The sequence below is a fragment of the Protopterus annectens genome, chromosome 7.part0, assembly GCF_019279795.1.
Source record: "Protopterus annectens isolate FY-2018-M chromosome 7.part0, PAN1.0, whole genome shotgun sequence".
NCBI lineage: Eukaryota > Metazoa > Chordata > Ceratodontiformes > Protopteridae > Protopterus > Protopterus annectens.
The window spans coordinates 1681047843-1681075521 of record NC_056739.1 but is presented as its reverse complement, the minus strand read 5'-3'; the positions used below and the strand labels follow the sequence as shown (position 1 = coordinate 1681075521).

The 27679-nt window shown below is 36.8% G+C and overlaps 1 protein-coding gene across 2 annotated transcripts in view; it reads left to right on the top strand.

Annotated features, from left to right (window-relative positions):
• MFGE8 (milk fat globule EGF and factor V/VIII domain containing) overlaps positions 1-19596 on the top strand; it is an 873429-nt gene extending 853833 nt beyond the window's left edge. For both annotated transcript variants that reach the window (XM_044078195.1, XM_044078194.1), the window contains exon 11: positions 18399-19596. In XM_044078195.1, coding sequence (XP_043934130.1) covers positions 18399-18542 — 144 coding nt within the window. In that variant the 3' untranslated portion in view covers positions 18543-19596. The remainder of the gene's footprint in view (positions 1-18398) is intronic.
• The last annotated feature ends 8083 nt before the right edge of the window (positions 19597-27679 follow it).

Below are 27679 nucleotides of genomic sequence, written 5' to 3'. Positions count from 1 at the left end.
ATTCTTAGTTCTTTAATTTTAATTTCCAATAATGCTGTGGTCTTCAGTAGGCTGTAGAAGTCTTCCAAAGTTGGTATTGTGGTTATATTCCATCTTTTTATACACTTCCTTGAAGTTGCAAGTATAGTCCACACTAGATATGTGTTTGACCTATTCAAATGAGGACCTTCATTCACATTTAATAATACAAGAGCTTTAGTTAAATAAAATGATTCATTAAATAAAGCTTGTAGGAAGTTATTAATATCATTCCAAAATGGCTTAATTTTAACACAATCAAAGAAAATATGGTTCCGATCTGCATTGTGTTCTTGCTCACATCTCCAACATATTCCTTTTATGGAAGAACTAATTTTACTGATTCTGCCTGGGGTTAAGAATGCTCTGTGCAAGCATTTCCAATTAAAAACTTTCCAGTATTGTGTAAAGGATGTATATTTTATCGATAATAAGATATTTTTTAATATCTTCAGTTAACTGTATTGAGTGTTCTTTTGTTATATATTTCCAGTATGTGGTTTCGGGTGTTATTTTATAGTTTATGAATATTTTGTAAAATTTTTAAATAAAATTTCCCATGTCAAAGTCTTTTGTAAATTTAGGCATTTCTTTAAATGAATAATTCTAAATTATTCTACTTCAGTCTTGTGAATATGACAGAATACTCTGCAAAGTTAGCCAGTCCTATTGTGGAATTTTGTATGATGTTTTTATTACTTGCATATCTAAAACTTTTAGTTCTTTGATACATTGGAGCCAGCAAACAAATCCTTTCTGTTCCCAGGAATTAATAATTTCTCTATATATTTTATGTGGAAAGTTCTTTGTGATTATAAATGGTGTTAAAAGGTCAAACCAGATTTTTTAAATCTATATTTACATTACTAATTTTCCTAAATGAGTCAATGTAATAATTAATCATGTGAGTTTTAGTAGGTTTTGTTATGTTATATTGCATACTAATACATAATATGTGCCATGGCAAATTGTTCTGTTATTTGAAACTTTTTTTTTTGTAAATCAAATTCATTTATTGATATTACAGTTAGTAATTCTTTTCAATTTGCAGAGTAATTTGGACTTATCCAGTCTCAGATTGTTTTAGATATTGATGCTTTTATATATGTTTCTGTATCAGGAAAGTTTAATCCTCCCTGTTTCCATGGTCTGATATGAGGTATGAAAGCTATTCTGTTTCTTTTGGGAATCCATAAAAATGATATTAGGCATTAATTTATTTCTTTAAGTATATTCCTTTCTGGTAACAATTGTATTGCCAAAGCTATATATAGAATCTTGGGCAGTAAAACTATTTTTATTAACTTTAGTCTATCTTCAAAGGCTAATATTATGTTGTTCCATTTTTCCACAGAGATTTTAATTGTGTGGATAATATTATTGTAGTTTTTTGAGACTAATTCATTATTATCCTTGCATAACTCAGTTCCTAGATATTTTAAGGTAGATACGTGTTTCCCTATGGTGTGATCCTCCTTAGTCTGCAGTTCTTTTTTTATTTTAAAATAAAAATTTTGATTTTGATTTATTGAAATGAAGCCTTGAAGTCATGTGAAATTTGTCAATTAATATATCTAATTCTTCTAATGTCTCTTTTGTATTAGATGTTAATAATATGTCATCAGCAAATAGCACTACTTTAGAATTGTATTGTTCCTAAACATCTATTCCTTTGATTTTTATATTGTTACAAATTGAATCTGCCAATATTTCAATAACCAGAGTAAATAGAATTGGTGACAAGGGGTATCCTTGTTTAGTGCCTTTTGTTATATGTATAGATTCAGAGGTAAAAGGACCTAACTTGACATACGCTAAATTATTTCTGTATATATATATATATATATATATATATATATATATATATATATATATATATATATATATATATATACACACACATATATATTCTTTAGGAGATGAACAAAGGATGCAGGGAATTCAAATAGCATTAGGATTTTGAATACATAGTCCCAGTTTAGGGATTCAAAGGCTTTCTCTATATCTAAGCCAATTATGAATGTTTATTTATTAACATAATCTATAAGAGAAATTATCCTTTTAATATTGTTATGTGTGTGTCTATGATATATAAATCCAGTTTGATCATTATTTGTAGTTTTGGATAGTGACATTTTCATTCTGTTAGTAAATACTGTCATAAATATCTTATAGTCATAATTTAATAATGACATAGGTCTATATGAGGTACAGAGGTTTATGGATTTGTTTTCCTTTAGGAGTGGTGTGATTAAGTTTTTACTTTTCCATAATTATGCTATGTATACCTGGAGCTTTATTATTTTTACTCCCTTTTATTGTATCTGTAATTTCTTTGTAGGATATGGGTGCTTGCAGATCTAGTTTTCATTTTTCAGCTATTTCTCTTTTTACATTAGAACATTTTTCAGCTAGATTTAATTGATCGATATGTATATTTTCATTTTGGAAATGTTCCATATAGTGATTTCTGTAGGCATCAAGAATGTCACCTATATCCGAGACATTTTTCACTTTCTTTTTATGGAAGATACTTTAAATGTTATTAGCTTTTGATTGTATTTTGATTTTTGTGGATAAATTATGTAGATACTTGGGAGAAGTAGCCAAGGTATTAATTTTTAGGTTTTCTAAAGCTAAGCTAGTTTTATGTGTTAGAATTTCATTGTATTTATTGTTTTATACTTCTACTTTCTTTTTCATCTCCAAATGATTTTGATTTTTTTCAGCTTTTACTGACAAAAATTTGGATTGAAGATCTAATAATTCATAATCCCATTCTCTGTTTTTTTTACACCAAGTTAGGGTTGTACCATATATGTAAGCTTTTAGTGAGTCCTATATCATTATTTTATTTATCTCTGTGGTGTAATTAATATCTAAGAAGAACTGTAATTCAGATAATAACCAGAGTTTGAACTCTTTAATTTTAGTTATATATGCTGGAATTCTGGAGTTAAAGATTAATAGTTTGTATCAACTTTGAAGTTTTAGTCAATGAATTGTGGTCTGACAGGGGCAGGAGTGATTGATAAATTAATGATTTTAGAGTGTAAACCATGGGCAGAAAATATTTTATCTATTCTAGTTAGGGTACCAAATCTGTGATCTTGATGGGAAAACAACAAAGATTTAGTTTCTTTAAATTTGAAAGTATCTACAAGATGAAATGATTCTACCCACTTCTTTAATGCTTTTGATAAAGCAGATATACGCAGTGGTCTTTTATTTGTAGTTTTGGAAATATCAAATATACAGTTAAAACCTCCTCCTAATATTAAGTTGCCTTTATAACAATTGGAAATGAAGTTCAAGTGTTTTTCAACAGTTCCTGTTCCAATGCCTGGGAACCAGTATAGATTGGCTAGGGTCCATAGTCTGTTATTATATTTAACTATTACCATAAGGCCTTTTTTATCTGCATACTAATAAATGATTTTTGGTTTAATCACATTTGTTTTCCATAAAAATTGTTACCCCCTTTGTCTTTGTCTTATAAGTGGATTGTGCCAATAACATATATTCCTTAGGATGCCATTTGTAATTGTCATTTGTTTTAAAATGAGTTTCTTGAAGGAAGACAGTTTGTGCTTTGTTCAGTTTTAAATATTTTAGTAGATTTGATTTCTTGCTAGGATTGTTTAAGCCATTGGTTTTTAAAGATAATAAAGTTAAATCCATCTTAGGTTATTTAGACTATGCATTTTTTATTTTATTGTGACTATTAAACATTTTCCTCTGATAACTATAAAGTATATGTTTGAGCTTTTAAAGAAAATTATCTGTTTTATACTTTGTGTTTACCAATAAAGTAATGTTTTGGTCAAGCATACTAAAATGTTTTTTGTGAAATAACAAATTTAAATTAATAAATGTTAACAAGCTAAGATCTGCACTAGCCATGGAATGAAAATCATTCATAATCTGTTGGATAAACCTAAGTCAATCAGATTATCACTCATGCCTTGACAATCCAGAATATCTGAGCTCCATAAATTGAATTATCATATGTAGAATATTTGTAATAGGAATAAGCACTATTAATATTATTTTGAACATAGTGCTATTGTAGATTAGACAGAATTCTAGTACAATATAAATGTCTATTTATTTTATTAGCAATTAATATTTACATGAAAGATAGATGACAAGAAATGCATTCAAAGTAAAGTAGGATGTATCATATATAAAACCTCAGTAAAAAAAATATAGCACACAGTTATTTAACATATTCACCCTTATTGATGAAGTATTTCAAAACTTATTACTTAATATAAATAGATGGCAGCAATATGTATACCTAATGTTTGTAATACAATGTATTTTACTGGATATATCAGGTTATATTTCATTGTTTGGCAGCATTTAAGTAATCACTTTGTTTGTTGCTAACTTAAAGCATCAATTTCTTTTTATGTGAACATTGATGAAAGTTCGTGCATTTTAATTATCAGTGCATCCTTCTTCCCCCCATTTCCTGCACATAAGGATTTTCATAACTGTCATTTCTTATTATAAAATGAGTGAAATTATAGGTTAAAAACAAAATTTTCACTTATTGTGATTAATGATTACAAATTCCCTTTCCATATTTATAAATTGCTATTGTATGGCATATACTGAAAGTTTTTAGATTTAAATGGCAACATTCTATTTTGTATAATCAGCAAAGGTTAAACTGAGTGATTATTGTCAATTTAATACTATTTGTTCAGAATGTGATTGTTACATTCTGTGACATTCCTAGTTCAGGCTTGTATTGTTTCCCTTGAACAACTTTGTCAGTTTGATGTAATGTATAAAACATTAGTTACCTTGATAACAGCTTAAGTATTATGTATGGTCAAGATGAGTTACAAAACCACAATTCAAGTTAAAGCAATTATATGTCTTGTTATGCACATTTACTTATATGAGAAAATCATCATGCTTTTTTTTTGATGTTCAATGTAGTGTATGTAATTTATGACAAGTTAAAACAGTAGTGTTATTATATACAAGTCCATGTCATTAAACTGAGTGTCTATTGTCAATTTAATACTATTTGTTCAGAATATGATTGTTACATTCTGTGGCATTTCAAGTTCAGGCTTCTATTGTTTCTCTTGAACAACTTTGTCAGTTTGATGTCATGTATAAAGTATTAGTTACCTTGGTAACTGCTTAAGTATTATATATGGTCAAGATGGGTTACAAAAACTACAATTCAAGTTAAAGCAATTACATAACTTGCTATGCATATTTACTTATATAAGAAAATCATCATGCTTTCCCTTGATGTTCAGTGTAGTGTATGTCATTTATGACAAGTTAAGACAGTAGTCTTATTATACACAAACCCATATTATTAAAACCTGTCTTTAATATCTAAATTCAGCAGACTTCTTCATCTTATATGACAATTATATATTTTATGTCTAGATTTACTAAAATCATACATTACACAACTGTTGTGTGTGTGTTTTTTTTTTTTTTTTCTTGGCTGTTGCTTAGTTATTTGAGAGACCAGAAGCTGTAATGCTTATTATTATTATTATTACTCCTTCCAAGCATGTTTATACAGTCCATAGACTTTAAATTATGAGACCCTTCTAGTTTCTTATTTGTTATAAGTATATTTCCATCCTTACATACACACATATCAGTACTTCAAGCATGGGCGACAAATACCCATCCAGTTTTGCTAGAATACCATTCACTAGTTCATGTGGTGTGTTTCCAGGCTTTTCTTAAAATATCCAAACCAATATTTGTCCTGTTCCATTTTACCAGCCTGCTCTATGCAGCGGCCACTCTGCCAGTGAACCACTCAACACACCTTCCATTCCCACAGATATTTCCATGAAGGAAATCTGATGACTCTCTAGCACTTCCCGGCAACCCCAAACACCCCTAGAATCAGCTATCCCCATATGCCCAACACGTCAGAGCAAGCTCACCTCCCAGACCATTACAAAGGGTACTGCACAAGATCAAGTGCTATTAGTCTTTCACAATAGCTCAGACTTCCACTCTTATGTAAGTCCTTAATGTGTTTGGACCAAAATACATTTTAAATATAAAATTGCGTTTTATTTTTTTTTTTTATGAAGAATCAACTTAATGAGCTAAACAAAGTGTTGGGAGACCATCAATATGTGTACATGTGGTTTAAAACAGCCCTTTTATTTTATATATATATATATATATATATATATATATATATATATATATATATATATATATATATATATTAAACCAAAAACTTCGCATTATCTTCACTCTGTCTCCATTACCATAGAAACCTGGGACCGTCTGTTTCTGTTAGTGTGTCTATGTACTGCATATCAGAGGCTCACGATGCACCTGAAGCAAAAGTTCACTTCACTGCAACTTCAAGCCTAAATTCCCTCCCTTTCAGGGAGGCAGCAGCCAGGAAAAGAATAGAGAGCAAATAGTTAAAAAAAAAAAAAAAAAAAAAAAAAAAACTCCCAACAAGCCGCCACAACAAAGAGATAACACATTCTTCCAGCCTTCTCACTTCTCACTCAGCATATGTATAAACAAACTATTCTCTTCCAAAATATCCCAAATCACAGTTTTATCCACCCCCTTCCCCTGGATCCAAGCTAAAACACCAAATGTCTCTTCCTAATACACAAGCATCAGTAAACCTCGATCACAAGCTGCAACCCACTAGCTTCCCAGAAATGAAAACGACAACATGCAACAGCTGCCATCACAGATGCATCCACGCACACCATATCAGGATTGATCAAACAGCCCTCGTATCTGTGATACCTGCCTTAATTGATATTAAGTATATTTAGACAGAATAATGATGACATTTGTACTAAGAGCTTGCTACTATTATTTAACCAGGATATACATGACATTTCTAAATCATACTTTCAAGAAGGCATTAGTCTCCATGACAGCATTTTTTTCAAAACATTCTACTGTTACTGCTATTATATATGATGTTAATTTGTTACAGTTGAGTCTGAACTCTGATGTATGGTACCTTGTTGAATTAGTTAGTTAATTAATCACTTAAATTATAAGTAAAATCAATGAAAAATGAACAAGATAAGTATTCATTGAGTTCAAGTAGGGGAATAGAAACGTCTATGTTTGTATTATATGTTGCTTTGTCTGACATATATAATGTAAATAGTAACCCATCTTGACCTACCTTTGTGAAGAATTATTGGACTCTTTAAACATTCTGAATAAATCATTACTGTTACTCAGTTGTTTAAGAATCCCTCCTTTTTTAAATAAAAACAGATGACAACTGATGTACCATATCAGTTGATACTAAAGAGAGATGTAGTTGTAAGAGTTATTTTTTTGGGACAGCTATGTTGGAATCAATTTTTTTTGTTTCTTCTTTCTAGCATCAGTCCAGTGATTTGTTTCTTTTATTCTTTTAAGAGTAGGGGCCATCCATTCCATTTCTTCTGGGACAGACACTATGTTGTTGTTTTTTATGAATATAGTAGCTTCTTCTAAGTCATTACAGGTTCTCATCTCATAGGTTCATAGATAGGTACCAGGCTATCTGCCCAAAGGCATTTATAAGCCTAGCCAGAATGTGTTGGCTTTCGCTGCCCATTAGATTAGTTCCCTGTGCCTCTGTCCAGTAGAGACACTGAAGGGATCCCAGGGGTAAACGTTCTGTTTCCGATCCACCCATCAAGGTTTCACTTGAAGAGTGCTAGTGAGGATCTCTGCCTAATGTAGATTGGAATCTTGTTCCAAATCATGGGAAGTCTCTGGGACAGGAATCTATCCCTCCAGCATGTCCTATTTATTGTTGTGGTGAGGTTTAGATCCCTGGAGCGTGTGGCTCGAGGGGATAAGCTTTTCTTTAGGTGGAACATGTCCATCAGTTCTGGGTTGGACATGGCCTTGTATGTCAGGCAGAGATCACCTCTGAGCAGGCAGTATGCAACTGAGTACAGCTGGAATTTCTTCAGTCGAGCTGCATAGGGCATCTGTTTGAGGCCAGTTATCCTCTTGGTGAGGTACTTTGTGGTCTTTCCAGCTGTTGCAGGTGTCTTGTAAGGTACATCCCAAATGGGGCATTGTACTCTGTGATGGGTCTGATGAGTGATGAGTAGAGGGGCACAATGACCTCGTTTGATCTGGATGCAAACCCTTTTGTGATTAGGTGGGCCACATAGAATGATTTTCTAACCACTTTGGCAACGTGATTATCAAAGGAGAGATTACTATCTACTTGGGTCCCCAGCTCCCTTATTATGTTTTCCGTATTTAGGGGACTACCACCTATGTGATAGTTTATAGGTACTTTGTTATTTCCAAAGGGAATAACTATGCACTTTTTTGACATTTAGCTTGAGGCCATGATTTTGACACCAGGTATCCGTCTCAGTAAGTCCCTTTTGGAGGATGTCTGTGTCAGCTGGTGAGTCAATTATAGCCCCTAGTTTGCAGTCGTCTGTGATCTTGATCAGCCATAGCCCTCTTGTGCTAGTCTGTATGCCGAACATGAGGGGTCCTAGGACTGAGCCCTGGGGAATGCCATTTGTAACCAGTTTAGAGTCAGACCTAGCTCCTGCAACTCTCACCATGCGGATTCTGTCCGTGAGCCAATTGGCAACCCATCTTGTGACACAGGGGTTTATGTTCAGGCTGGTGAGCTTGTCTCTAATACCAGAATGGGGAATGGTGTCAAAGGCCTTTGCGAGGCCTAGGTAGGCTGTGTGTACCACCCTTCCCTCATCTATAGCCTTGGAAACTGTCTCAAAGAAGTCCACCAGGTTTAGGAGGCATGAGCTGCCCTTAACAATGCCGAAATGGGTAGGGTCCAGTGTTTGGAGGTTCCCAATGTCTCTGTTAGTGAATTCCATGATGATGTGCTCCATAGCCTTGCAAACCAAGCTAGTCAGGCTTATAGGCCGATAGTTCCTGGGTCTGTTGTGGCTCCACCTTTGTGTAGCGGAATAACCATTGCTGTTCACCACTCTATGGGTACATAGCATGTGGAGAGGCTGAGTTTTAACAGTGTGTTTAGGTGAGGGGTTAGTTCGTCTTTGAGCTCATGTAGGACACAGCCTAGGACACCATCCGGTCCCACTGATGCTGTATTTTTGGCTTTGGAGAGGGCTATTTTAAACTGAGGAGAAAAGAAAGCTGGTTGTGACATTTTGTGGCTTGTTGACGGCCTGATAAGTAGCTATGAAACCAAGACAGAGTGGTGTAGGATAAGTTTAGGGAAGCCAGCTCATTCAGGAGTTTCTGATGGGAGATGGTATCAAAGGCTTTTGACATGTCTAAGAAGATGGAAGAGACATGGTGACCAAAATTTCTAAAGTGGTTAATAGAATTTGAGAAACTGACAAGTGCAGTAGTGCTTTGCTTGGGCCTAAAGCCGTGCTTTGAAGGTGACAGGAGAGTGTTGTCTAGTAAGTATTGGAGCAACTGAGTGTGTACAGATTTTTCTAGTATTTTTGCACAAGGGGAAAGTATGGCAATTGGTTTGTAATTGTTATGTTCTGTGGATGAACTACCTTTATGAAGAGGTATGATGTGTGAGATTTTCCACAGTTTGGGGATGTATTGCTCTTTGATGGACCTATTGATTAGAATAGAGATGGGATAAGCAATGACATCAGCAGCTAGTTTAAGGAATTCATTTGGTAGTTGGTCTGCAACCAGAGATGAGGGTTTAAGTTTGGAAAGTAGTTTTTAATAGTATTTGTTGGTATGGTTTTCAATGAGAAAGAGTTTAGATTGTCTTTGGAGTATATAGGAATGGAGAGTGAGTTGTCAGAGTTGTATTTTTACAAGGGATAGTATAGCACTGATAAAGTACAAGCTCATAGGTTCATAGGTTGGTACTAGGCTATCAGCCCTAGGGCCAATACATGCCTAGTCATAACAATTCCCTGGCTGTTTCTTCCCACACTATTTACTTCCCTGGACCCCTTTCTAGCAGGGCAACTGACGTGATCCCCGGCGTGAATTTCCTTTCTCCCATCCAATCATTAAGGTTCCTTTTGAAGAGGGCCAAAGAGGCGCCCTGCGTGACCTGTATGGGCAGTCTCTTCCAGAGTCTAGGGAATCTCTGGGTCAGGAACCTATCCCTACAGCATGTTTTGTTTATTGTGATGACAAGGTTTAGATTCTTGGGCATTGGCAAAAAAGTATTTTTATCATGGCTTGAAAGACCAGCTGTGCTTTAATGTTGTTTTGTTTCAACAGTTTTATTATTGGCCAGACTTTTTTCCTTAGGTTCATAGGTAGGTACTAGGCTATCTGCCTGAGGGCATTTATAAGCCTAGCCAGAGTGTGTTGGCTTTCGCTGCCCCATTGATTAATTAACTGAGCTTCTGTCAAGCAGAGCCAATGAAGTAATCCCAGGGGTGTATTTTCTGTTACCAATCCACTCGCCAAGGCTTCTCTTGAAGAGTGTTAGTGAGGGGCTCTGCCTAATGTAGTTAGGAATTTTGTTCCAAAGCATGGGGAGTCTCTGTGACAGGAATCTATCCTTCCAGCATGTTCTATTTATTGTTGTGCGAGGTTTAGCTCACTAGATCACGTGGCTTGCAATGACTTGGATTTCTTTAGGTGGAGCATGTCCATCAATTCTGAGTTGGACATGGCTTTGTAAGTCAGGCAGAAATCACCTGTGAGTAAGCAATATGGCACTGAGTACAGCCGGAGTGTTTTTAGTCGGGCTGCATAGGACATATGTTTGAGGCCAGTAATCCTCTTGTGAGGTGCTTTTGTGGTCTTTCCAGCTGTTGGAAGTCTCTTGTGAGGTACATCCCAAATGGGGCATTGTACTCTATGATGGGTCTGATGAGTGATGAGTAGAGGGGCACTATAACCCCTTTATTTCTAGATGCAAACCCCTTAGTAATTAGATGGGCCAGATAGAAGGATTTCCTAACTACTTTGGCAATATGATTGTCAAAGGAGAGATTAATATCTACCTGGGTCCCCAGATCTCTTACTACCTCTTCTGTATTAAGGGGGCTGCCGCCTATATGGTAAATTGTGGGTGTTTTTTCTTCCCAAACGGGATGACTATGCATTTTTTGGCATTTAGCTTGAGGCCATGAGTTTGACACCAGATGTCTGTCTCAGTAAGGCCTTTTTGAAGTATGTCCGTGTCAGCCGGAAAGTCGATTATGGCTCCCAGTTTGCAGACATCGGCGAACTTGGTTAGCCATAGTCTTCCTGTGTTTGCCTGTACTTCTGAGAAATATATGCTGAACAGTAGGGGTCCCAGAACCGAGCCTTGTGGGACACCACTTGTGACTGGTTTAGAGTTGGACCTGGAGCCCGCTATTCTTACCGTGTGAGTTCTGTCTGTAAGCCATTTGGCAACCCATCTTGTGACGTAGGGGTTTATGTTCAGGCTGGTGAGTTTTTCTATAAAGAGTGAGGAATGGTGTCGAACACTTTGGTGAGATCAAGGTAGGCTGTGTGAACCACCTTTCCCTCATCTATGGCCTTGGTGACTGTCTCGAAGAAGTCAACCAGGTTTAGTAGGCATTATCTGCCCTTAACAAAGCCGAACTGGGTCAGGTCAAGTGTTTGGAGGTTCCCAATGTCTTTGTTAATGAGTTCCATGATGATGCATTCCATAGCCTTGCAGACCAGACTAGTCAGGCTTATGGGGCGATAGTTACCAGAGTCAGTTGTGGCCCCTCCTTTGTGGAACAGAATGACCATTGCTGTGCACCATTCTGTGGGCACGTAGCCTGTGGAGAGGCTGAGGTTGAACAGCATGTTTAGGTGGGGGTTAGTTCATTCTGTAGTTCGTGCAAGACGCAGCCTGGGACACCATCTGGCCCCATTGATGCTGTGTTTTTGACTTTTGAAAGGGCTGTTTTCACCTGTGCTTCTCTTATTTTCAGGACACTACACTTTTCCGGTATTGTTGTGGGTCCTTTTGAAGGTGAGAGGGAGGTGAAGTTTGCACTGAATCTATCTGTTCTAGTATTCTGGAAGAATAATCATTGTCAAACCTTATTAGGCTTTGATTGTATTTTAAGGGTGATTTTCTCCAAGCAGATTTTAATATTAGTTCCTTGTCCAGAAATGAAAGAAATTTTATAACTATGGATCTAGGTGGGGTATTTGTTGAGTTATAAGCAGGTTTCCTCAGTGCTCTATGCACCCTTTCAATTCCAAATGAAAGTCCCTCTTTCAAGTCTAAAAATTCAGGAATCCAGGTTGTTAAGAATGAAATAATGTCTTCACCTTCAGTGTTTTCAGGCAGACCAAAGATCTTTATTTTGTTTCTCCTTTCCCTGTTTTCTAAGTCATCTATTTTGTTAAGCAGCCATGTATTCTGTTTACGCAGAAATTATTTTTGGAATTATTCCTGTTTGAGTCTTCCTTCAATGTCATTTAGAGAAGTCTCTATATTTGTCATTTTTGTATGGTGTTGTTGTAACAGTACTTTAAGAGTATCAGTTTGTTTCTGAAAATTTAATTTGAAGTTTTCTAAGTCATTTTAAAGCCATTCATCTTCAAAGATAGTTCCTGTAAGGTAGATGTCATCAATTGCAGTTTTTTTTCAAAGCAGCATCTGGATAAGAATTCCTTGAGTTGCTCATATTCAGTGACTCAATATATCTCCAAGTTACTTGACAGCAACATTTTTGTATATCTCCACCAAAATTGATATTTGTGTAGCTTAGTAGTTTATCTGTAGTAGGATGAAGTGGTGATGACTGTACCCAAGGGTGAGTGAGTGGTCACTGGAGCAGATTTCAATGGGCATGTTGGTGAAGGGAACAGAGGGGATGAGGAAGTGATGGGTAGGTATGGTGTTAAACAAAGGAATGCAGAAGGTCAGATGGTAGTGGATTTTGCAAAAAGGATGGACATGGCTGTGGTGAATATGTATTTTAACAAGAGGGAGAAGCATAGGGTGACATACAAGAGTGGAGGAAGATGCACACAGGTGGATTATATCTTATGTAGGAGGGCCAGTTTGAAGGAGATTGGAGACTGTAAAGTGGTGACCAGGGAAAGTGTAGTTAGGCAGCATAGGGTGGTGATTTGTAAGATGATGTTGGTGATCAAGAAGAGGAGGAGGAGTGTGAGGGCAGCACCAAGGATCAAATGGTGGAAATTGAAAAAGGGTAATTGTGAGGTGGAGTTCAGGGAAGAGTTAAGACAGGCACTGGATGGCAGTAAAGAGTTCCCAAATTGATAGGTAACTACAGCAGAGCTAGTAAGCGAGATGGCTAGAAAGGTGCTTGGTATGACATCTGGACAGAGGAAGGACGACAAGGAGACATGGTGGTGGAATGAGGAAGTACAGGAAAGTATACAGAGAAAGAGGTTGGCAAAGAAGAAGTGGGACTGTCAGAGAGATGAAGAAAGTAGGCAGGAGTATAAGGAGATGAGGTGCATGGCAAAGAGAGGTGGCGAAGGCTAAGGATAAGGCATATGAAGAGTTGTATGAAAAGTTGGACACAAAGGAGGAAGAAAAGGACCTGTACCGACTGGCTAGACAGAGAGACTGAGCTAGGAAAGATGTGCAGCAGGTAAAGGTGATAAAGGATAATGAGGGAAACATACTCACAAGTGAGGAGAGTGTGTTGAGGAGATGGAAAGAGTACTTTGAGGGGTTGATGAATGAAGAGAATGAGCGGGAGAGAAGGTTGGATGATGTGGGGATAGTGAATCATGAAGTGCAATGGATTAGCAAGGAGGAAGTAAGGATAGCTATGAAGAGGATGAAGAACGAAAGGCTGTTGGTCCAGATGACATACCTGTGGAAGCATGGAGGTGTTTAGGTGAAATGGCAGTGGAGTTTTTAACCAGATTGTTTAATGAAATTTTGGAAAGTGAGAGGATGCCTGTGGAATGGAGAAAAAGTGTTTTGGTACCTATTTTTAAGAATAAAGGTGATGTGCAGAGCTGTAGTAACTACAGAGCAATTAAACTGATCAGTCACAGCATGAAGTTATGGGAAAGAGTAGTGGAAGCTAGGTTAAGAAGGAACGTGATGATTAGTGATCAGCAGTATGGTTTCATGCCGGGAAAGAGCACTACAGATGCGATGTTTGCTCTGAGAGTGTTGATGGAGAAGTACAGAGAAGGTCAGAAGGAGTTGCATTGTGCTTTTGTAGACTTAGAAAAAGCATATGACAGGGTGCCTAGAGAGGAGTTGTGGTATTGTATGAGGAAGTTGGGAGTGTCAGAGAAGTATGTAAGAGTGGTATAAAATATGCACGAGGGTAGTGTGACAGCAGTGAGGTCTGTGGTGGGAGTGACAGATGTGTTTAAGGTGGAGGTGGGATTACATCGAGGATCAGCTCTGAGCCCTTTCTTATTTGCAATGGTGATGGACAGGTTGACAGACAAGATCAGACAGGAGTCCCTGTGAACTATGATGTTTGTAGATGACATTGTGATCTGTAGTGAGAGTAGGGAACGGGTGGAGGAGACCCTGGAGAGATGGAGATATGCTCTAGAGAGAAGAGGAATGAAGGTCAACAGGACTAAGACAATATATGTGTGTGAATGAGAGGGAGGATAGAGGAATGGTGAGGATGCAGGTAGTAGAGGTGGCGAAGGTGGATGAGTTTAAATACTTGGGATTAATAGTTCAGAGTAATGGTGAGTGTGGAAGAGAGGTGAAGAAGAGAGTACAGGCAGGATGGAGTGGGTGGAGAAGAGTGTCAGGAGTGATTTGTGACAGACGAGTACCAGTAAGAGTAAAAGGGAAAGGTCTACAAGAGAGTAGTGAGACCAGCTATGTTATATGGGTTGGAGACAGTGGCATTGACAAAAAGGCAGGAGTTAGAGCTGGATGTGGCAGAGTTAAAGATGCTAAAACTTGCACTGGGTGTGACAAAGGTGGACAGGAATAGGAATAAGTATATTAGAGGGTCAGCCCAGTTGGAAGGTTTGGAGACAAAGCCAGAGAGGCAAGATTACGTTGGTTTGGAAGTGCTGAGGGGGGATGCTGAGTATATCGGGAAAAAGATGCTAAGGATGAAGCTACCAGGTAACAGGAAAAGAGGAAGGCCTAAGATAAGGTTTATGGATGTGGTGAGAGAGGACATGCAGGTGGTTGGTGTTACAGAGCAAGATGCAGAGGACAGGAAGAAATGGAATCAATTGATCCGCTGTGGCGACTCCTAATGGGAACAGCTGAAAGAAGATGAATAGTTTATCTGTAGATTTCTGATGTTTTGTACTGGAAAATAATAATATTTTCCTATATTATTGTACTAGTTTATGGAGCTCTCAAAATTCACTGCTCTCAGTTGGCCATCTAGGCTCCACCCCCTTGACATTGTGGTTTTGATAGTGTACTTACAATGTGAAACATATTTGTATGACTGGCCTCTTTTTGCAGTATATTTACACAAAGTGTATGATGTTATCATCTTATTAACCTACTTAATAATTCAAGTAGTACACATGTTCATATATTTCCAGAGAAGTCTTTTAACAGAATAAATGCACAATGACCTATTAGGGCAGAAAAATTGTGAATATATATGTAAATCTTGCCATCTCCATTAGCATAGAGGGATAAAGCCCTAACAAAAAAATGAGGTGATCTGAGCTCAATGGAGTGGGCAGAGGAAGAAGAGGAATTATGAGGCAGATGTCCAGTTGCTTCTACCACACAGGGACAGTTTAACATCATGCTGAGGTTGGGTCAGTAGCTGCACAGAAACTTAGACTATGCCAGCTAGCTTGTTCTGTCATAGTATTCAGACAGTTATCATTTGAAGATTGTGTCACCAAAGAAGTTGGGCATACCCCTCATAAAGCATTTGCACGCCCATCACTAGATGTTAGCTCAGTAATGTCAAATGGAAGGTAGGGCTAAGTGGGCTAAATCCAGCCTTCTTGAATAGCGGTGGCACATCTCAAGTCCAGTCTTGCTTTACCAGTTTAGAGGTGATTGGCTGGTGACCCTAAAGCAATGGAAGATGTGAAATGCTTGTCAAACTAGATTACAGTATGTATTGTTTTGAGAGAGTAAGGACTGAGTAGAGAACCACATTACCATGGAAAATGAGTCTAACCTGCTATTTCTGGGAACTAACCCATGGTAAAAAAAACTTTATCTTTTTTTGCCTTATTTTGAGTAGAAGGATGAACATTTCTAGATGTTCCAGCAAGTCAGCAGTATACTTAAGAATGATCATGCAGATGGATTCATGTCTGTAGTTGAGTGTAACTGAATTGTTTCAGGGGATGTGTGCATTAATTTGCAGAATCTGCCATTGATTTGCATTGCATTGCATATACAGTCATAAGCAAACAGATACAGTGGATCTTTATCATGAAATAATTACAAAATGCATACTACATTATATTACACAGCAAAAAGAATAATAAAAAAAGGTTTTCCAGAGCTTATCTAGAAAATTAAAGTGAAATTATCTTTGGGAAACAGAGCAACACCTTCCAGAGTGTATTTTAGAGTTCTATTTGTTGTCTGTTCTCCATCTTCAAAAATGCCATCTGCATTAAATCACATGGGCAAATGTAAATCTTATAAATACTTATTGACTTTCAACTAGGGACATTGCCCAAGTCCAGTGATGTCTGGTATTGTCTGTTGTTGTTAATGCTTGCAAAACTCTAAGAAATATATACACCTTTTTTATCAGCCAGTAAGGAATAAAATACATACATGTAGAAAAACTGACCTGGAACTGACCTACATTTGTTATATATTTTTGTTTTCATTAGTACTAGGTTACTTTACAAGAAAATACATTCCTTGTACTCCACAGTAGGTTCAGAAATCACAATGCAAAATGTATGTGTAAAATATTACTTAGAGCATGGTATTTGCGATTTGACTAATAAAAATGCACAAACTTACAAAACTGAGACAAATGAAATCAGGGATGGCTTGCATTGTGAGAGGAAAGTTATAAATCACTTACAACACAAAGGAACCTTAATAGTTAACATTTGATCACTTCAGTGAAGCAAAATTATATGCTAAAGCTCAAAGGAGATCCTATGGGATGGTGGGGGGTCTAGAAACAAATATCTGGGGATTAAATAAATGGTGATACCAGTTTGCAGTTCATTTAGGGGTCTATATATGAAGTGCTATGCCTGATTCTGTAGGCTACAAATAATAGACAATATATCACCAGGGATCACTTCAGTGGCTCTGCTGGACAGAGGCACAGGGAACTAATCTAAGGGGGCGGCGAAAGCCAACACATTCTGGCTAGGCTTATAAATGCCTTCGGGCAGATAGTCCAGTACCTACCTATTAACCTATGAACCTATATACAGAGTGAAACTAGAAGGAAGGGACATTAAAGATGATAGTGGACCTAAGTTAATATATATATATACATAATGTAAGACCTCTGTATTAAGAAAAGCCATCACAAGTCTCAGTAGTCCAAATACAATGTTTAACATTTCAGAAAAGAAGATTTTTATAATAAGGCATGGCATGAAGCTGAAAGGATAGGGCAGGGGTAAAAGGGTCTATATTAGATCACCGAACACTTAAAATAGTGAATGGTGATTAATCGACCCTATGTAAGTGAAAGCTTACAATTTCAAACTGTTCAATCGCTGTTCCAAAAAAAAAAAAAAAAACACTTTACACATTACATTAAGTGGGGGGCTTCACCCCCCCACATCCCCTCTACTTAAATATACCAACTCCGAGACCACATTACAGTGCAGAAAATGGCAAAGTAACGAAGCGGCCAAGTGAATTTTTTCTGAGGGAAAGAATTCGCTCAAAAGCCACTTCGATATTTTGCCGTTTCAGACTTTTGAGTTCGACCAAGACGAATTCGAAAGAATGCATCTTCGGTTTTCTGATAGGGAACCAGGGTAAAACATGGAAGGATTATTTCACAAAAAGATTTGTTGATAACATGGAATGCCCCCTCCTGCAGCTGATGTAGTGGTGCATTCACAATGAGGAAACTCAGGAGAGCATGGATCATGTGTGGATGAGCTTTGATGATCTTGTCATTAAGGAAGAGAAAGCAAATCCAGAAGAGAGTAGAATTTGTGGATGTTGTAGTCCTATTGAAAAAAGAGGAAACCACCTCTGACTAGTGATAATGTTCTACCTACATTATCAAGGTGAAATACTGTGGAAGTGTTCGGGGGGATTGCATAGTGACAAGTGGAATAGCTGATTTTATTTTTTGTTTTAACAGAGGTGACACTTATGACAGGAGTCATGCTTCTGTATAATAGATCCAGATGATAACAGTACCCTGCATTACAAATAACACATAAATCTACAGCCTCAGTCGTGTCAATATGTTATGTTTGTCGAATATATCTGTGGTAGTGGCAAATTGACCTTATTAACAATTTAAAAATCATGCCTTGCCAGCACATAATCGCTAAGTGTTATACATATTTTTTCTCTTCCACAGATATTTGAGGGAAACAAAGACAATAACACTCACAAGAAGAATGTGTTTGATCCACCATTCTATGCTCGCTTTCTCCGTGTCCTGCCTTGGACCTGGCAGAACAGAATCACCCTCCGTATGGAGTTGCTGGGGTGTGATGAATAAGAATGGACAGTGTGGTGAAGAAGGGTATTGCTAGCCTGTATCCAGGTTTAAATACCACCTGCTGTGAAATTAAAGTAATAGTATTATTAAATTTAATGGCAAACTACTGCATTCCAGATATGCTAACTGCTGTACATGTAGCCAGGAACAGAGGAATCCTAGGTTTGCTTACTTATTTGCACAGAAATGTAACTGCCACTTACATATATCTCTTCCTGCTTCCCCCAGTCAATCACCTTACAGTCCTTGTTGCACAGTGTCAGTTACCATACACCTCTGCTCATTTTCTTACTGTGGTACATTGTGAATTTGGTCACTGTTTTTCTAGGTGGGTAGGGAGGGGTCGGGGCTATGCAATATCAGTGCAATATTTAACTGAGGAGTAGATCACAGGAGCATACACTGGTCTGCAACCTAATGAACAAATATTGCTGCAAACCATTAAAAAAAACGGTGAGCATTATCATGCCATTGCAGTTTTTTGGAAGGTATATGTGCTGTTAAAAAGTACCTCATCACTATGTTCCTGTTTGCAAACAGTGTTAAACAATAAGGCTGTACATGGTAATATAAATATTTTTGGACAGAAATGATTATAAATCTGGCCTATCTGGTTCAAATGTTTTAAGAAAAGAAGAATAAAAAATATATGATTTTAAATACATACTAATTCCCAAATGTTCTCAAAATAATTTTGATCTGGTGTGGTTAATTAATGTGTTTAATTCTTATACATGCACATTCCTCAAATCTTTTATGTTGAAGGCTTGTTTTCATATATATTCATCAGTTATTTTGCTCCATTACCTTGTGTGTTTCAGAGCTGCCAGATGGCACTTTATGAAGAAATAATTCAGTTCTGTGACTTTCATAAAATGACAGCATTTCAGGAAAAGACACATTCTGTTTGACTACTCCAAGACTGAATGACTTTTATCATTGGCTTTCAAGTTTACCAATTAAGGCAGTATGAATCATCAACCACTTAATGTATTTTGCTTGGCAGCTGTTTGTTGCCTCCTGTATTTCTGCAATAAAATGTTGAAAACTGTAATAGACTTAAAATTGCATCATTGAGTTTGTCTTGTGGCATGTAAGCAGACAAGCTGGACTGTGAATGGACTCATCTAATTCAATAGCCTTACTAGAAAATGAATGAGAATTTTTTTTGGTCTAGGGGTACAATCCTTGCTTAGGGTGCAGTGGTCCCAGGTTCAAATCATGAACAAGCCCAGTATTTATGGAGGGAGGATTAGCATAATGGTTAAGGGCTTATCATCACAGATGCATAGTACAGGGTCTGATCATGACCACTGGTTATTGGCCAGGCTTGTAATAGTCTGTAGACTCATAGCCTAGTATTTACCTGCTGTATGAATGGTTCACCATTATATGTTGCCTTACTTAAATTTGTTACATTATAACTATGATCACATTTTAGATTAGATTTTGATGCACACTTAATGTGTTTTTAAATAGTGAATACATTAAATGTAGCTTTATACTTTAGAAAGTTAGAAACTAGGAATGGGTTAGCAGAGCAATTTCTAATGTCCATGTATTCAGTAAGTGCATGTGTGTGGGTGCGTGTGTGTGTGTGTGTGTGTGTGTGTGTGTGTGTGTGTGTGTGTGTGTGTGTGTGTGTGTGTGTGTGTGTGTGTGTATGTGTGCCAAGCAAATTTTTTCCCTAGGAAAAAATTTGCAGAAGTGTCTGTTTGCAGTTTACAGCTTTCGTTGTTTACGTGTCGACCTTTCCGTGTTCGAAGACAAGACTGTTTGAGCTTATAATATAGACTCCGTGCATCCAGCATGTTGTTTAAAATTTTGAACAGGCTTAATGTGTCTTGAGTACACTTATGTTTAATAATTTTAAACACTTCAGTATCAGTGAAGAAAAAAGAATGTACTTTGAATGATTCCTGTCTTTGTGAGCTTGAAAAGCTACATGTCAATGCATCTTTAGAGCTTTGCGTACATTTAGTGTTATCAGGCCTATGTTCCATGTATTCCTCCATGGTAGAACTTTGTGCTGTTTCTGTGCATGTACGGGCTGCTCATAGCATGCACAAAAATATCTTCATGGGATAGACCTCACAGGACATCACTCAGTAGACGGGGGCTGCAGGCTGCAGAACCTCCACGCAGGCACTGTACTGCCACAAAATACTTCAGAAGTTATAGTATCACATCATGTTTTTTCCTGTTTTCTTTGGTTACTCCCCCTACCTGCTTTCATCTATTACTTTCATGCACATTAGTTCAATAGGCTGCCTGCCAATTGCTTGGATTATTCAGCTAATGCAACTTAAGGAATGTTTTTCAATGCCGAATCACATTTGTCTACCAGTAGGTTAAGCCTTTTCAACAGTAGGTCAGTCCTCATTTTGAAACAGTATAAACAGAAAACGTTTTACATATTAGTAAATAATTCAAAAGTCACTACAGTTTCTGGAATAAATATAAATAATAATTCTTTGGAATCTATAAAAAGAAATCATAGCAGATGTTTCCTTTTGTCTTTTTAAATCTTAGTAATTAATTAGTGCGTCCAGTTTGCTGACACATGAAAGAAACGAGAAACAATAAGACAAATAATAGATTACTAAATCATTAATATATGCAATATTCTTTATATTCCTTGTATTTTCATTAATGTAATTCACAAACTAATAAGTGTTTGCCATTTAAAACAGTAACTATGGACCCTCTCATATCTGCTACTCCTTTGCAATTGTCACTTCCAAACACATTTCATGTCTAATTTGTCTCATCCTATTTGGTTTAAACCTTAGGAATACAGACCAAAAGCCATATTTCATTACTAAGCTCTCATCTGTCTTCCTTCCCGCTCCTTCCCAAAACCAGTATTGACTTCCCCCACTATTGTCTCCTCATCTTACAACCTCTCTAAACTTCAATAATTCAATTCAGGTAGAATATCTTAATTTGATGCAGTTTACCACATTAACGTATATAAATATCATCGATGTAGCTTTGAAAATCTGTAAGGAAATGTGTCTATGTCACTATGTGCACTACTAATTAGTGTGAATCAGTCAAAGACATCACTCTACATGTCCTACATGTATTCTTTTTATTTATATTTACATGCTTTTCTATGATTATTATTTCTCAAACTGTGCCTGGAAATGCTCACAGATGATCAGAGCACTACCTGAATAAATAGATGCACATAAAATAAAATAAATATTTTGCATTGCACAAATTGATGGCCTTTATAAATAAGTTTGTTATCTCTTGTGTAGCTGCTGGACAGTATTTCCTTTGTAGAATTTAAATCCTTTTGTTTTCCTTCTGTTGTCTGTGTAAGACTCAAAATCTAAATAACCTTTTCTTGAGGCACAACACAACAATAAGAAGCTTGACCTTTTATTAAACACACTGAACTAAAGAACAAAAACAATAAAACATCCAGTAGGCACTTTCACATTCTCTTGAATGCTTCATCAGACTTTTAAAAAATTTAAGCCATTTCTACATTTAAATACCTTTGCTGTTACTTCATCAACCAATCATTATTGTTCCTTACTTGATGACATCAGTGCTTAATTGATTAAAAAATTAACTAAAAAATTGCTGGCTGAAATTCATGTTCAAAATCTCTGTGATTCTTTATATTAAAAACAAATATTTAACTTATAATAGATACTTCAACCTCATGCAGCTTAAAAACATATATACAACACATCTCAAACTATATGTTCCACTATTTAAAAAAACACATGTGCTTATGTATAAATGTATACTATAAAAATATAAAATATATCAAATATATATGTTGTTTATTAATAGATTCGTGAGCCATCCTGAAAAAAGCTGGACTAATAGCTTATAAACAATGTTAATGCTTATTGTCCCTTGCTATCAAGAATGGTTTCATGGACACCCTGACATTCAAACCAGATAGTCTATCTGCTTGTAGCCTCATGATCCACCTTGTCTGTCTTTGTTCACTGTAGTTTCTATGATTACCTAGCCTAATGTTCTTATATACAAACTCAATCACAGTAAATTTAAAACCATGTGTACTCCCTCCATTTATAACATGTCTAGCTAGGGCATTGCTGTCATCTTCCCTGTTTATAGCATAGACATGTTCTCTAACTCTTTCTTGAAGGGTCCTATTTCTCTTTCCTACATAAAAATGACTACATTTTGTGCAGACTGCTAGGTATATTAAATCCCGTGACTTGCAATCTGCATAAATTGAAAAATTATACGATCTTCCACTGTCAGGATGGACAAAACTATTGCTATTAGACATGTAACTGCACTGGATACATGTCCTACAAGCATAGGTCCCTTTTCTATCAAATGTTAACACCAGTTTATTATTCCTCTCATAACATAATAGTCGTTTGAGTGATTTTGTATTCTTGCAAGTAAATCTAGGTATATCACCCACAAGTCGCTGTATATCATCATCTATTGTGAGAATATTCCAATTTATGTGGAAGATCTCCCTGATCTTATTATTATTTGTATATGGCATTACTAGCTGTTGTGGCCTGAACAAGGCTCTTCTTTCATTTTGATGATCTGTCTACCTCTGTATATGTAGGGTTTTCCACTTACTCTCCTATCTAGAACCTCTTCCTGATGCAAACTCCTTCTTTCTTCTGACATATACCCTCTCTCTTTAAATTCATTAGATAAGGTCTCTATTGGTTCCTTGAAACCTAGTCTCATCTGTGGTGAGTCTAGAGACCCTTGCTTGACCCTTTACTATATTGCGATAGATATGTGGGGGATGCATACTAGTGCAATGTAGCAAAGAATTTCTTCTACATTCTTTTCTGAATTACTGTGTTTGTACAGTGTTGCCTTCTTTCAGTAGTATGACATCCAAAATTTCAATGTCATGTAGTGACCATTTCCCCGTGAAAGACAGGAAACTTGTGGTGCCATTTATATATTGAATGAACGCTTTTAGTGTCTGCTCATCCCCTTTCCATATTAAATAATTGTTTATATTTTTATAGTATACATTTATACATAAGCACATTTTTTAAATAGTGGAACATATAGTTTGAGATATGTTGTATATATGTTTTTAAGCTGCATGAGATTGAAGTATCTATTATAAATTAAATAATTGTTTTTAATGTAAAGAATCACAGAGGTTTTGAACATGCATTTCAGCCAGCAATTTTTTAGTTAATTTTTTAATCAATTAAGCACTAATGTCATCAAGTAAGGAACAATAATGATTGTTTGATGAAGTAACAGCAAAGGTATTTATATGTAGAAATGGCTTAGCTTTTTTAACAGTCTGATGAAGCATTCAAGAGAATGTGAAAGCGCTTACTGGATGTTTTATTGTTTTTGTTCTTTAGTTCAGTGTGTTTGATAAAAGGTCAAGCTTCTTATTGTTGTGTTGTGCCTCAAGAAAAGGTTATTTGGATTTTGAAACTACATTTTGCTCGAGGCACTTTACCCTTTGTGATTGATTCGTTTTGCTTAACTCTGTGTAAGACTCCATCTTGATTTTCTGCTCATAGCATCTCTGTCTAAGGAGACATCATTTAACCTTTTATGTGCTTTTTCAAATCCTACAGTTGAACTAATAGTTAAACACAACGTTCCTGTGCTTAGCTAAGCTGAAGTCTTGTAATCTGTCAGTATAGAGAAGAATGTCTACTGACAGGAAATTTAATTTGTTCTGACAGTTCCTGATGTTTTACTGATGACTGCAAAATAGAAAAATATAATGTAGATATACAAGCACAAACCACACTTGTATGTATTTGCATGACCATAATATAAACAAGTCCACATTCACTGCAGCCATTCAACTGCAATTCTCACCATCCCCTCTTACAAGATCTACAGGTGTTCCTCAAGGTTCACAGCTACTTTCCTGCAACAACAACATGATGTCACGGGCTTTCTTTCCTGATGCACAGTGTAACATTTATTCAGTTTTTGCTTGCTTATTTATCTTTTTGAAAGTATATATATATATATGTATGTATGCATTTTATTAGCTAGGCTGGCATGGGGTTCATTTCTAATGGAGGTCTATGAATGCTGTCTGGTTAAATGATTTGCCTAAAGACACACTGTTGGCAAAAGGAGATTCAGGGACTCAACCAAGACTACCATCAGTTACAATGCATTTTACAGGTTTATAGGTTCATAGGTAAGTACTAGGCTTGCTGCCCTTGTGGGCAATTTTAAGCCTAGCTAATTTCCCATTCAAAGGTGAGAATCAAACCCTGTACCCTGTGTCTCTGAGGAAAACACCTTAACCATTCGACCAACCCCCAAAAGTCGACTCTGCTGGGAATCGAACCCACAACTTTTGAATGCCTTTTATCATTTCACTGCAAGTCCAATGCACTATCCACTGCATCACAAAACCACTGATTATTGAAATTCCCTAACCAGGAATCATACCCAGGCCATGCCAGTGAGATTGCCAAATTCTAACTATTAGATCACCAGAGATCTTTTCCCAAAAACAAGAAGAATGTTTGCTGCTAAGGCTTCTCATTCAACCGTCCTTCCTAGAAGAAGCTCAAAGTAGTTGGTGCAGGAACTAAGGCTTTTGAGAAAGTCATATTAATTTCTTCAGTTCTAGTATCAGCTAAGCATGCTTCTGATGTGGCTCCTCTCAAAAGGACTTTTTCTGTATGTATCTGTCTGGAATTCCATACTCCCAGGTCTACTTTCTCTCCAACTGGTAGACATGTAGGTCTCCTCAGGATCATCCCTGTTTCAACATTAGAGGTAGATGCTTCAGGCCTGGCTAGCCCCCAAACTTGGCTTTTTCGCATTTGACATCGGTGGCTCAAATCATGATCAAAGCAATGGCATATGCTTTGACTATGGAAGTCAGACCCATTCTGTTATCCCCAACTTTGGTGGGGATTTTTGTTGGTCTCAGAATAGGGACCAATTTTCAAGAGCTCTAAGCACTTCCAGCTAGGTTATTCCAATCTTGGTTTTGGGGCTGTGACAGGGTCCCAGTGCTCATGATGAAGGTGTCCCTGCATTCATCACCCCCCCAGAGGAGATCTAGATTATGGCTCATCAATGTTCTTCAACAGCTACTAAAAGTCTAGAGACTCCAGCTAGGATGTCATTCTAATGCCAGACATGGAATCTTCCTCCTCCCCCTCAGACTGTCTCCATTCATGGGCAGGAGATAAAGTCACATGTAACAGGAAACAGACTCCCAAAGGAGTCTCCATTACATGGATATCAGTGAATACTGATGGCACACTCCCCTTCCCTACCTCCTGACAAACCCAAATCTGGGGAAATCTTACAGCTCATCAGAATCAAATGTGGGAGTGTGTCAGTATGGTTTATGATGTAAAATGCTTGCAGCCAGGATTGTGTTGGTGTGGTTTGTTCTTATTTATATAAATGTATGATTACTTATGTCATAAGTGGTGGTTTAGTAAAGATGTTCTTGCTTAAAAAGGGGGGGGGTAGGAACTGAATAATTTATGTAATATCACTTAGGTTATATGATATATAGCAATATATGTGAAGTATAATGTTTGTTAATTTTAATTTATTAGTACATTTTGATTACTTTTATATAAATGTAAATTTGCCTATGTCACAAGTGATAATTCAATTAAGGTGTTTAAAGAAAAGGTAACTGGCCCCAGTACATGCCTTCTGAATCAGACAACATCCTGTCTGAGGGCTATCCATTCACCCAAGTCTTCCTGTTGGGTGGCATGACTTGCTGAAGAAATGGACAAGTTAATGTTGCATAAAACCTGGAAAAGTCATGATGTGGTATCTCATGTCCAAAAGAAAATTCTTTGTTCCCCCACAAGTACTTTCTCGTCTGGTATGAGAACCCAGTGGTGGATTCAGTCATTGATGCTGTTGCACGCAAGCAGGCTCAAACACGCCAGTCCAAGGTCAGTCATCCTCCAGACAGCGAGTCACATTCATTATAAAGAATAGTGAAGTGACTGTTTTCATTCTCTACCGTCTCCCTAAGGGAAAGAAGTTTAAGATTCCAGAAATACTTGTTAAATGAAATGGGCAATACTCTGAAGCTGTTACCAGATTTAGACATTAACAAGCTACAGTCCCAAATGGGAACCTTTAGTTCTGTTGCAAATGAGTCCATTCTTATTACCCATAGTATGGCTAATGGTTCTCCTAAAGCTGGAGGCATGAGCCTTACAGCATCACACCTGATTCAGTCTAACAGATTTCACTGACAAGGGATAGGAGGTGGTATAATGGTTAAGGTATTTACTTCAAAGACAATGTACAGGGTTTTATTCTCACCTTTGAAGGTAAACTGACAAGGCTTAAATGGTCTCTAAAGAGCAGCTAGCCTAATACTAATTTATGAATAAAATGGAACAGTTGGGCAAGCCTTCATGGATATGAGAGCCATCCTCTGGAAGAAGGTCTACAATTGATTCTTGATATTCTGTTGCGTGTCCTTTTCTTTGGAGCATGCCTGTTTGGGAAATTGCTGTAACCACAGTAGCTCTTTCTAGGACCTTGCCCTTTTGAAAGAGTTGGAACCAGAGATGTGTTCCATTCCAGAAAACAGACACTAAAGATCCTGGAATTTCACCACTTTCAGAACTGTGTTTAGTTTCCTATCCTTCCAGATCAGCTTTTACCAAATCCCTTAAAAATAGGACGCCATCAAAACAGATGTTCATAAACTGGCCATCGTATTCATGTGCTGTTAATCATGACAGGGTAACTATGTCTGTCTCATATAATTTAGAACTCACTAGCATTGGCAGCAGTAGAATTGAGGGCTTCTTATATCCATAAAATGAATGCCATTGACATTGCATTTTTTTAGTTCACTGTTACTTCTTCATAGAAGGATTTCAAAGAGTTCTTATAGAGAGTTGTTTTTATATTGAATCCAATTTATCATGCAGAATAATTCAAATTATGCTTAAGTGTAAAGAAATGCAAACTGATAACTGCAGTACAATGATTCACCATGTGCCTTTTCTGTAATGTGATAATGTTATCCAAATCCAAATTTATATTTCAATTAAAGCAGTTTGCAGACATTTGTGTGTGTGTGTGTGTGTGTGTGTGTGTGTGTGTGTGTGTGTGTGTGTGTGTGTGTGTGTGTGTGTGTGTGAGGAGCTGAGGGTGACAAA